This window comes from Sparus aurata, chromosome 14 (assembly GCF_900880675.1).
Source record: "Sparus aurata chromosome 14, fSpaAur1.1, whole genome shotgun sequence".
NCBI lineage: Eukaryota > Metazoa > Chordata > Actinopteri > Spariformes > Sparidae > Sparus > Sparus aurata.
In genome coordinates this window covers 9,013,867-9,026,352 of record NC_044200.1, presented here as the reverse complement: position 1 = coordinate 9,026,352, position 12,486 = coordinate 9,013,867, and the positions used below count along the sequence as shown (strand labels likewise).

At 44.0% G+C, this 12,486-nt stretch overlaps 1 protein-coding gene across 2 annotated transcripts in view; it reads left to right on the top strand.

Moving 5' to 3' along the window:
* Window positions 1-12,486, top strand: part of rerg (RAS-like, estrogen-regulated, growth inhibitor) — a 46,651-nt gene that overhangs the window by 28,662 nt on the left and 5,503 nt on the right. For both annotated transcript variants that reach the window (XM_030440813.1, XM_030440814.1), the window contains one exon: window positions 6,357-6,413. In XM_030440813.1, coding sequence (XP_030296673.1) covers window positions 6,357-6,413 — 57 coding nt within the window. The remainder of the gene's footprint in view (window positions 1-6,356; window positions 6,414-12,486) is intronic.

Here is a 12,486-nt window from a genome sequence, read left to right as displayed (position 1 = left end):
AAAAATTATGTTTTCTGTCAGAAAGACGCCATAATGTCATCATTCCTCCAGCGTGCTATGCCCATGTCGCCACTGGTCATAACGACAAGGTGAATCTATTCTTTGTGCATGTTGTCACAGGAGACCTGTCAGTACAGCTTGTCGAAGTGTCTCTCCTCAGCCCCCTTGACGATACTCTACTGACACCTGCTCCCTAAACACTGAAGTGTATCCGCAAAGATGCAGGGGTGCCGTGGCGCATCCAAATCTGAAAATGTTCGAGATGCTACCGAGCATGTCAAACTTACAATCACATGGAAGGGGACTTGAGGGCAAGGGGGAGACTACAACTTTACAAAGAAGAGAAACGAGACATCTCTCCTTTTACAAACGGAAAGTTGGCAGCCACCGCAATCAGTTTATGATTGTATGAATTACTGTAAGTTGCTTTGGACAAAAGCGTCTGCTAAATGCCCTACATATGTACAAATATAAAACTTTTAGCTTCTTTCAGCACATTGTTTTAGTTTTAGCCGAACAATCTTCTCATCAGCCTCAGGTTTTGAGCTATAAAGCTCTGATGAACCCATTCTACACTACCTGCCTAGAGCCAAGTGGCAGACAGACAATGTGAGAGACACGCTGGTGAACGAAACATTTAGACAGATATTTCCCAGAGGAGGTGGTGGAGACCAAAGCAGGAGAGTCAATTTGAGACTTACATTCAGCGGGTTGCCAGAAAGCATGACTCCACATAAATGCTAATGTTTCTCCATACTTGCCCGATGCGTTCGTAGGCAACTGCGTGCTAACATGTTCACTATAACAACTCTACAACATGATTTTATGTTAATGTTGTGTGCTTGTTGCACCCAAGTGGCCACAAAAGTGCAGTTTTGTGTAGCTGCAAAAAATATTCTACATGTGCGCTTTATAATGTAGCTTTTGACAATATTGGCATTGTGTACCAGGCCAAACTATCCAAATGAGACATTTGCACTATAGAGAGACAGTTGTGCAGGGTGCTCAGTGAAGCTTTTGTGATTCAGTGACTTTGGCATTGGGTTTGTTCTTAACCATCAAGCAATGTATGCAAATCCAATTATAGGACAAATTAGTCATCTACACATGAGTGGATTGTAACGTGAGGTGAAAAATTTGCTAAGCAGCGCACTTAACAGTGGTTATCCGGCACAACGCAGAAGTTCCACAGAGGCCGTTTAAATTGATAAAAGGACAACATCACAAACTGAACTTTGAGTTTTCTACAGCAGCAATATGCATGACTGTGAGACTGTGTTGTTTTTTTTTAAGCCAGCGCTGTTATCAGTTTTCCTCTCACTGCACACAGCCAGTGAATCGGCCGCCTTTGTGGTGTGGTCAGCTCGGGCGATACGGCGCGCATTATTCCCTCAGCAAACCTTTAGTGAATCTGGGCCACAATGTCCATATTGACGCACATTAACAAAGGCCCCTCTCTTCCGTGTGTACATTACTTCGAGTGGCAGTGAAAAGCAGCAGATACAGTTACCTCTAATGAGGAACGGACTTCACACCCCATTGGTCGCTCTGTCTACCTGGAATCCAGGCCACTAAATAACCTCAGTGGGAAATTCAAGGCAGGACGGGAGCGGCGAATGGGCCCCGGAGAAGAGACACGCGCATCAGTCTGCCTTCTCCAACGGCATGACAAATGATAAGCCGCCGCTCCGCTTTTAACTGCAGTCCGGGAGTAATTGAAAGCTGCGTGACAGACTCGTCCTTTGCCTGAAAACACGTTAAGTGTGTTAAGGGGTTTGAAAGGCATGTGTGATTTACTGAGGAGCAGAATCAACAAAACAGGGTTACAGCAGGCCATTTTCATAGAGCGGCAACACCAAACGACCCGCACCTCCCTCTCTGAACACGCTGTATTGAATCTGTTCGCCGGGTTTGTGCTGATAAACAGAGAAAGTGATGCAAATTCAAATAAATGTTTGAATCTTACGACAAATTGAAGCATTTGAGCAGCAGGCGCTCAGTCATCATCAAACACTGCCCTGAGGCTGGACCTGAGTCCTTTAGGAGCATAATGAGACGTGCCAGCGACACTCTGGCCAACATATCAGGTTGTTTTTTTTTCTCCTCTCCTTGTCGTGGCCAATTATGAGCGGAAAACAGGCCTGGCCCGAGACGGATGTGTTTTTTTTTTTATTCTTTCTCCTGGTTCAAAGGCAGAGCTGTTTCCTCATAGTGTCTCTGCTACGGCTGCGGCTCGCTAAGATGACACAGGGACACAGATACGCGCCTGGACTCAAGTGGACCGCTCAGGCCCATTGGGAGTCACTCAGGCACATGACAGCTCCCGCGGTGAAGCCGGCCGAGAGTAAGCCGTGGCTTATTGGTTTTTTTGTTGGCAAGCAATTAATAAAAGGCAAAGAGAGTGTTTCCCCTCACTGGTCCGCAAATATCTGGAAAATGTGTTTTATTCAATTAAGGTTTGAAAAGTGAGGGCAAAAACGCGACGGAGAGGAGGAGAAAAAGAGCAGTTGAAGTCTTCTGTTTGCAGTCTTCAGGTCTACAGATGGCGCAGTGTCCCATTTGCCTTTTGGGAAGTTGAAGTGAGACTGTGTCAAATTCTTCCTCTTACAAATTTAATGTTGAATTCATGAGAAATTCAACGGTTTCCTTATTTGGGGCAGTTTTTGCTGCTGCAGCCTTACTTGGTCTTTTAGGACCAGTAGCTTAAAGGGCCAGTATTCTTTAGAAATGCTCGTCAGGTGGTGGAACATCCTACCTCTACACCTTTCCGAAATCTGCACATGGAAAGGTGTAGGGGTGTGTCCGTTAACCCCATATTTAAACAATGTCACTTAAAATGCAGAAAATACCTTTTATTCACGATGTTCTCAGGCAACGTTACTGACAAACTTGTTGAATCAAGACAATCTTTAGTGGCTAATGACAGCAAACTTTAGATAGACCTGTGTTCTTTTCAGATCACGGACATAGAAATGTATTTGGAGAGTGAAATAATATGAATATCACTGTGCTCTATCTATGCAGCTAAAGCCAAAGAGGCAGTTAGCCTAGCTTAGCATAAGCCTTGGAAATATGGGGAAATCTGCCTACCAACATCTCAGCTGTTTCAGTATGTTTCAGCCTGTTTTGTCATTATGTAGAGAAAAAACAATATAACGACGATAGCCATATCTCTCTATAAAAGCAAGAAATCTCTGTCTGTCTGTCTGTCTGTCTGTCTGTGTGTGTGTGTGTGTGTGTGTTCCTCAAATATCTCTGCGGATCAGGATCAGACTGACCCGAGACTTTCAACATGGCTGCTGCGTGGTTCAGTGGTGTGCAACTAAGCATTTGCTTGGACTGCAATGATAGCGTGAATAAATTATTTCATAAATGCTTTACAAATTCTGCAAGCATTGTCCACCGGAGCCACCACAGTCACGTGCGCACCAGAGCCAACCACTGCACACCGTGGCCACGTGCGCACCAGAGCCAATCACTGCAGAGCTCAAGCCCACGACATACCTTAAAAAACAAGCGGATTTATACCTGCAGCGGCGCGAGCTGGACCGGGATTTTGTCGGCGGTTCCGTTCCGTTCTGTGCATCTAAACTGACTGTTGTGGATTAATGAGATTAAACAAGTCCAAGTCTGTTCGGGTCTGAGGAGATCCGGAGACGCGCGGACAACAAAGTGGGATCGGAATCTGTGGATGTTCATGTGTAGCTAGCGCTAGCCGTGTAGCAGCCGCTAGCTACACGGCCCACCGCCCGAGTCGACGGAGCGGACGCACTGGCACGTCCAAAACCGGATTTAGGGTAAATAATGTCCAACACGCTTTTTCGCGAACATTGCCGTTACGTTTGCTTTATGTCTGGTGCAGGAAGAAACAGTAAAAATGTGCTTTTGTCACAAGCGGATTTATACCTGCAGCGGCGCGAGCTGGACCTGGATTTTGCCGGCGGTTCGGTCCCATTCTGTACTGTTCATCTAAACTGACTGTTGTGGATTGTAATGAGATTAAACAAGTCCAGACCGAGTCTGTTCGGGTCTGAGGAGATCCGGAGACGTGCGGTCAACAAAGTGGGATCGGAATCTGTGGATGTTTGTGTGTAGCTACAAGCTAGCCGCTAACCGACCCACATGGCCCACCTCCCGAGTTGACGGAGCGGGCGCACCGGCACGTCCAAAACTGGATTTAGGGTAAATAATGTCCAACACGCTTTTTCGCGAACATTGCCGTTACGTTTGCTTTATGTCTGGTGCAAGAAGAAACAGTAAAAATGTGCTTTTGTCACAAAAGTGTCCAAGCAGCACGTTTGGTTGTTGAGGAACAGGAAGATGTGGGAGGGACATCGGCGGATGATTGACAGCAGCAGTGATGTGTTGGAGACGGCGACAGAGATAGCGAGTTTTGAGAGTTGAGAGATTTGTGACATATAGCGTGTTTGGAGTGTATAGTTAGTGTGTTATGTCGTATTTGGTGTGGTGTGTTTAGTGAGTAGTGGAGTCGTGTTGTGAGGCAAACCAAGGAGGAGACGGCTGAATGTGGAACAGGCAGGAATGAGCTGAGGAGCCTGAGGCATTGCCTGCATTTAAATGTAAAAAGTTACACATAACTTTGTAAATTTCAAAAACTTATGCACCAGTTTAGTAAACAACAATTTATATTTGCATTATAACTAATGCAATTGGTTCATTAAACGTATTTGTGGTTTTCACAGTAAAAAAACAAACTTTTTCTACTCTGATTTTATGTTATTTTGTGATTTTAGGTCCATAGTGTTAATATAGTACCTTAAAATGAAAAAATAACTGTACAGTCACACATGTGAGGTTTTGCTAAAAATAATTACACCAAGTAAGGCAAGGTAAATAGTTTTTAAGGTGACATATAATGGTATAATCAAAAGTAGTCAAAAACAGCCAATTATATCCCTGACGTCCCACCTTCAAACACAGCCTCATTTGGCCATCCATGAAAAAGCTACTTAACCTCCCACTTTTCTATAGGAATACATGCTTCCTACGGGCAATGCACTAGTTTTTTAAATTTCAGCAGAGCCAGGCTAGCCGTTTCCCTTGACTTTCATTCTTTATGCTAAGCTAAGCTAATTTCCTCCAAGATTTAGCTCCAACGACACCGGAGCGGCGTCAATATCCTCATCTCACGTTTGCAAGAAATCATTTATTTCCCCAAATGTGGAGCTGTCCCTTCACATTTACAACATGTGGAGACACATGAATAAATAGCTGCATCTGTTTCAATATTAGGGTTGTTCCCTGATCCTTTTGGAAGGACTTCTAAGTCTCAGTGCCATCGTGTGTTCCCATTAACCCGACTAAAGGGAGAAAAGGCTGCAGTGTTCAGATAAACGGCTGCAGAACTGAGACACGCTCCCCCTGCAGTGACTTTCCCGGGGGGTGAAGGGGAGCAAAACGCTCAGTGTCTTAATTGGATGACACTGTAGGGCTCAGATGTGAAGTACCAGCGGGCGATAATATTTTAATAAGCAGCAGAGAAGGGTTTGCGTGGCCCTGCTGATAAAGTGAATGAGAAAGACGATTGGATCTTGGCGCCTGGATGAAACAGGCTGAGAGCTGCCGGGAAAGACAGCCAAGTACGAGCACAGATTTGTGTCGCACTATGATCGGCGAATGGATTTTTGAAGTTTCCAGCCCTTCCTCAAAAACCCCCTGCATCACATTTCAAATTGGTGTTCTCAGGGGCTTTTACTCTGACAGCCAGCACACAGACTGTTTGGCTTGTAGCTCTGCGTGATAAACAGGTAATGGCCTCCTAATTCTGCCTGAATGATGGAGATCAACATTTCCGTGCAGCAGATTACTTGTTGATGGTAAACCATTAAGAGAGTGAGTCACTGGCCTGCTGGGGATGTTTGTTTTTCCTTTCTTTTGGTTGTGATGAAGGCTACAGCTGTAAAGAGCGGACTCACTATCCCATATAATAGAAGCGGCTAATGATGAACTGCAGGAGCAGATGTTTCATCCTGAAGGCTGTTCAAAGTCTTTATTAGCATTTAGATGAGAAGTGTACTAAGGTGGTTGGGTTCTTTTGGTCTCTTGATGGTTATCCACAGATGATGAGCTGTTGAAGTAGACATGTTGCCAGTGGAGGTGAATATCAGGCCTGCAGGCTGATACAGTCAGCAGCATTATTAACTGACGGCTGTGCACTTCAGTTTCACTCTTCATGTACTGACTCAAGGCACAAATAATATGCCGTGGAACAAAAGCCCGGATCTCTAAATAAATTCTGTTCAGTATATTCTTTGAACTATGACGTCTAACATGCTCGGTTGTTCTGGTGCTGTTCTCAGATTCTGAATGTGTTGTTTTTCTGTTGTCCTCTTCAGCTTTGGTGGTGAGATTTCTGACCAGACGCTTCATCTGGGAGTACGACCCAACACTTGGTAAGATATCTGTTTTGATTCCTACTGTCAGAATGACTACAGGTATTACCATCACTACTGCCTCCTTTTCTATAACTACTGCACTACTGCTACCACAATTATTCATTTTTCGGGGCAACATTTTCAGAGCCTTGTCAAAGGCGAAGTTTTGGTTTGACATTTTGGGAAATAATTGTTTGCCAAGAGTGAGACAAGAGGATAGATACCACTTTTGTTCCCGTACACTACATGAAGCTTATGCAACGTAAAAACATAATAATGTTTTTTAGGAAAATAGATCATCATTATTATTCTGCACCTTTCTACAAGCTCTGAAGATAAAGTTTTTTTCAAATGATCATTTATCTACGTAAAATGCTATCAATATGACCTTCACACAGATGGTTTGTTCGTGACAGAGTGAAAACATCTTTTTTATTGATAAAAGCATTCAGTGCCAAACTTTGTTCTTTATGAATTACACTCTCCAGTTCTCATAACAGATGCTAAATCAGCTAAGCTAACCTCCTGTTGAGGCGCCGAACATCCGGTTCCGTCCCTCGATGCCACCACTAAACCTCAGCTGCTGATGCTGATCGTCACGTGATTGACATGGAACTCAGGAATTTACAGGCAGCGTAAAGTCCCTGCTTTGGTGCTAATGTTTAAGCACACAATTCCTCATCAAGCTTCACATTTAAGTTTATTACACATTCGTAAAGCAAAGATTAAGATTCTTGAGCCTTTAAATGGAGGCTTTTTTTTTTCTTTAACCACTGGATAGCACCAGGCAAGCTGTTTTCCCTTGCTTCAAGTTTCATGCAAAGGTAAGCTAACCACAGGCTAGCATATAGGCTTAATACTTAGTATACACATGTGACCAGACCAAGTACCCCCCCCCCCCCCCTTCTGCAAATGTGTTTGTGTAGGTGAGTCAAGTGGAGTCCACATCATTCTCAGGACACAAAAGCTTCCTAGCAGAACATTTTATTGCAACGAAAAGATCAATCTTACTAATGAGAAATTAAGCCTTTATTCGTGCAGTGAATTCACGACCTTTGGTCCCTTCAAAACAGAAGTCAATGTGATGCAACCAGAATGAAAGCATAAGACTTTGTTCCCCTGCCATCATCGGTGCATACCACAGAATTGGCCAATTCCCTGCACTGTAATTATGAGGCGTAAAGACATCACTTCTTCTCGATATAGTGCTTTTCATTTCCTGGCTGTACACGGCTGATCAGTGCATCTAGATTGCCCACATAGTGCTTTCTCTCTCTCACCATGTCTTATATTTGGTGATATGAGGCGCAGCAGCTCAGCAGAGTGCAATCACTGGCAACATATAGACCACCACCTATTCTTTTTAATAAATCACCTCTTCATGATCATAAAGTCATTATGTCCTCTTTTTCCACATCACTGGGAGATTGTTGTCCTACTTGTAGCTGCGAGGGCGGCAACATTTTCTTTTATCCCGGGTATTGAATTGCTTGTTTTGGTTTGGCATAGATGAATATATAAGGGCAAGACCTGCTATTAGCAGAACACTTACACCCTGGACAGCTTTGTAGCACATTGTTATCGTGTGTACCAGCTTCATTCAACACGTGTGCAGGACAAACCTCAAGTATTACTTGATTTAGCTTAAAAAAAGAAGCAGAAAGCCGAAAAAGAGCAATAACGGCCTCTTTGGTTACCACAAGAGTCAGCATCACAACCAACAAAGCACAGCTTGAGGTGCATAATGGGAATAACGGTGCTGTTGGATGGTGTCTGTGACCAATCAGGCTGCCCGGCTGAAATTACCCGTGAAGTGGTTGGCAAGTTATTATGACCCTATTATGGGCACATCACACAGGTGGGTGGTGTGTGTGCAGTGCGTTGGTCTTAGAAACAGAGGATTATTGCCCGAACGTGGGCGGCACTTCATCTATCTCATTATGCCTTCCAGCGTCTACGGCTCGCCGTTCATCTCCATCGAGTATCTGCCTATTTACTTTGACCAGGGTCATAAAAGAGCTCAGATGTTCTTTTCTACCATGAGGAATCGCTGGTGTCCCCAGGCCCTGCAGGGAAGTGTAGTCCTTTGAGTGCATGGATATGCAGAATTTCATTTCGACAAAAGTACATGCCAGATTTAGCTGGTCTGCACATTTCCAGCTGTGCTTTGCACACCATTGCTCCAGCTTGTCCTGCGTGTGCCTGAGCAGATGTGTTTTGTACACTGCCTATGACAAGCATACACAAGCACATCAGCTTGCTCAAGTAAAGGTGAAGTTCCTCCTGGATTGCTGAAGGAAAACAATGAAGAACAATGAAGAACATGGACGCTGCTGCTGCTGCTGCTTCACAAAAAAAGCAAGGTGGATATATAGAAAATCTGACAGTCATTCAAAATCGAGGAAGTAAATTTTACAAATAATGTTTAATGTAATTCAAATTTAAATGTGATAGTCTGCTTTACTTTGAGGAAATCTTTTTCTTACATTTTAAAAGTAAAGTTAACTTTTAAAACTTCCATTCAACTCAAAAAACCTGACCTGCAGTCATTGACATGGCCAGAACTGTTCTTTAAACACACCTTAATGATTTGGGACAAGTAAAGTCTATTTGTGAGAAACACTGCTTTCATTAAAAACACCTGTTACATCTAGATTGTGTGTTAGAGTACTTAAAGTATTATTTTACCTTTAGAAAGAGGGTCTTTCCATAAATTTGGGCTGTCTATGCAGCTGAAAGAAACAAATATTTTTCAAATTGGTAAATGGAAAACTGAGAAAAGGGGGAGTAGCATTCCATTTTGCTCAAATGGTAGAAAACCAACAACAACCAGAATGCACTGTGCACAACCACTTGCTGATTGGTGACGTACTTGGATTTGGATCTTTTCTTAAATAGAAAACAGTGAGTGGCCAGACAGACAGAAATAAAAAAAAAAACCAAAACAGATGTTTGAGTTTCTTGAGGATTCTGGAGGATGTACCAGAGAGGTCACTCCAGTCTGAAAGTAATGAATCTGTGGATGAGAGTTTACCACTAACAAGAAGACAGATGGACGGAGACGGGCGATGTTTTTGAGGTGGAAAAGAAGGCTGTTGTGGTGATGTGCTTGACATGTTGACGGAAGCAGAGGGTTCGTTGGAAGATGATGCTTCGGTTGTAGACCGAGAGTTTTGGAGAGGGACCCATGACGATGATTTCTGGTTTGTCACAGCTCAATTCGAGGGAGCTGGTTCGGAGCCTGGACTTCCACGATGCAGTTTGTCAGGTTACAGAGGGTAGAATTAACAGGCGCCTCAGAGACTAAATTGAAATGTCGTGGCTCCAGTGACGGGAGCTCGTCCACATGAGAACACAGCCATCAGACACCTGTGGTTCACTTCACTGATGCCGTCAGCAGAAAAAGGGAGACGATGTGGTAAACGCTGTGATTCAACTTGTTTGTTGCACTCTCTGAAGTCTAACCCATTTGGCGTGAATCACCAAACCGTGGCATCATGCTGTGTTCCTGCATCATGATGAATGATGCAAAAAAGACATGACAATGGATGAGTCACGGTTACACGGTACTAAATCATCTGCCGACTTTCTACGTGCGTGTTTCGGGCCGGTACTGGCGGATGCTGCCCGTGTGCGCACAATCACGAGATGTGACCGGTTCCAGCTCCGTGAGGCACAGCAGCTGCTCACAATGTAGATAGCCTCAATATGACATTATTACTTTTTCCGTCCCTGCACCATTCAGCACAGCATCTCATTTCCTTTCAACTCTGAGCTGCTTCTACTGGCATCACAATAGCAACTGTGCTTGATATTGTGCTACATAGCGCAGAGGGAGTTTCTGGTATGAATGTTTTGGAAAAAATAAGCGCTGTTAACAGTTTTCTTCTGGTTGCAAGGGCGGTGTAGGGCTGCATGTATTGAGTTCTGCTAGGCGTGACACTTTCTCTGTCTACTTTCCGCCAAAGCAGCCTTCAGGCACTGAGGGGGTTTGAATTATGAGGGATGAATTGCTCGCTGCCACGAAAATTACTGCTTTTGTTTCCCTCCAAGACTTTTAGATGGGATGGTGGGGCTCTTTAAATCATCCCGGCCCTGCCCCCCGTCAGTGCATTTAGCAACTAATACACAGAGGGGTGGACGTGGACTGATCGGCTGCTGTTTGCAGCTGACAGAGTGATGACTCCTGAAATAGGCTGTCCCAAGGGCTGCTGTGTGAGACTCTGGTCCCCCCCCACAGATGCTCCTCATGCCTCCAGCCAAGCTGCTATAAATCACAGGTTGACTTCTGCCTCTGGCTCTCTGTGACATTTCTTTTACGTCACAGGACGCAGTATATCCCCCCGGACAGCCGAGCGCACCTGGGACACAGCTGGGTGGATTTGGAGAGACAAGGAGCAACAAGCTCTTGTCAGTGACAATCTGAACATCTTTCTGACAGGTCTTTAGCGTCATTGTTTGTGGGTTGAGTTTTTGAACTTCTCACTAAGCTATTTGCACACAGCTGGTACCAGTCGTACAATTTTAATAAAAAGTAAGTCAAAGTTTTCAGATGAATGCAGAGTTTGTCATTAGCCCATTTAGTTTGATCACACATGCTCATTTTGAAGATTTAAACTTAAAACTTTGTGTTTTGATGGTGGCCTTATAACATAAATATTGCAAAAGCCAAGTGTGATATTTCATTGGCCAGCAGGAAGATGTGTGAGTGGCTAGTTTGCTAAATTCATAGAGCTCTCTTCGCATCTTTAATCTAACGACAAACAACTTGGTCGAATGCCAGATTACCACAATCATGTAAACACAAGCAAGAGAGCCATCATAAATGTACCTCGTTCCAAAAAGGCTAAAAAGGTGTGACAGTTTTACTGCTATAGATGTGTGCTTTGTGCTAGCTGGGTTAGCTTGGATCAGGGGTTGTGTGCTTTGTGCCAACTTAAGTTGCTGAACGAGGCTGTTGTGGCTGCCGTGGTTATGTTCTTTGGCTCAAGGCCTGTTTGCTTTGTGCTAACGTTAGCCACTAAGGGAGGCTATTGAGGCTGCCATGGCTCTTTTCTTTGGCTCAAGGGCTGTTTCCTTTGTGCTAACGTTAGCCGCTAAGGGAGGCTGTTGTGGCTGCCATGGCTCTTTTCTTTGGCTCAAGGGCTGTTTGCTTTGTGCTAACGTGAGCCGCTAAGAGAGGCTGTTGTGGCTGCCATGGCCCTCCACATATGGGCTGCACTTCTTTGCCATTCTTGTGCCACCGGCTCACTAATAGCTGTCTGCCTAGCCTGTAGCGCCAGCCATAGTAATTGGATTTATTTGTCAGAGCATTTGATTTATTGATTGCTGTTTGAGTGTTATACAAATATAACAAAAGATGCTTCTGGAATAATTGACCAACCCTATCTATATATGTGTCAACAAAACAAAGATGTCGTCTCACTTTACGATAGTTAGCTTGCTAATAAGTTTACTTTGTCTCGAAACAGAATCAGTTCCCGGTTAGATAAAAACGCTAAAATCATAGACGTCCAGATCTATGGAGGCAATGTTACCCTCAAAGCTCTATTTTGTTATAGAGTCATAAAGAAGTAGAAGTAGGATTAGTATTAATAGTTAATCCTGATAATTTCACTCTGCATACAATGTGTAAAACCCCCTCAGCATGAATTTTTAAATATATGCTGGGCAGAGAAAGGTAAAAGGGATGTAGAAATTCTGGTGTCTGGTGATTCTTTTGAAATATTGATTTCTTGACTTACTAAGCTTTCTTATGTCCCACCTTCATGAGAGAACGATGCATCAAGACATTTTCGAGTAGACAAGGCATGAGTCACTACCTCAGAGAAATTGTATGGCTATAGTCACAAAGCCAAAAAGCTTTGAGCCAGCGCTGGCTGAAGCTCTTTGGTTGAGATAACTGCAAAATCCAGCAGGATCTCTCTCTACAAGGAGGGTTTCAGAGGCTTCAGTGCTCTCTGCAAGGTGTTTACACAGATGGGGTTTTTACAAGGGGGGGGGGGCAATTCAGGCAGATAACTCCTGTGCCGGTGGAATGAAAGGTCACGGTCACAGTTCACACCTGTGTTCCTGTGCCAGGAATTAGAAG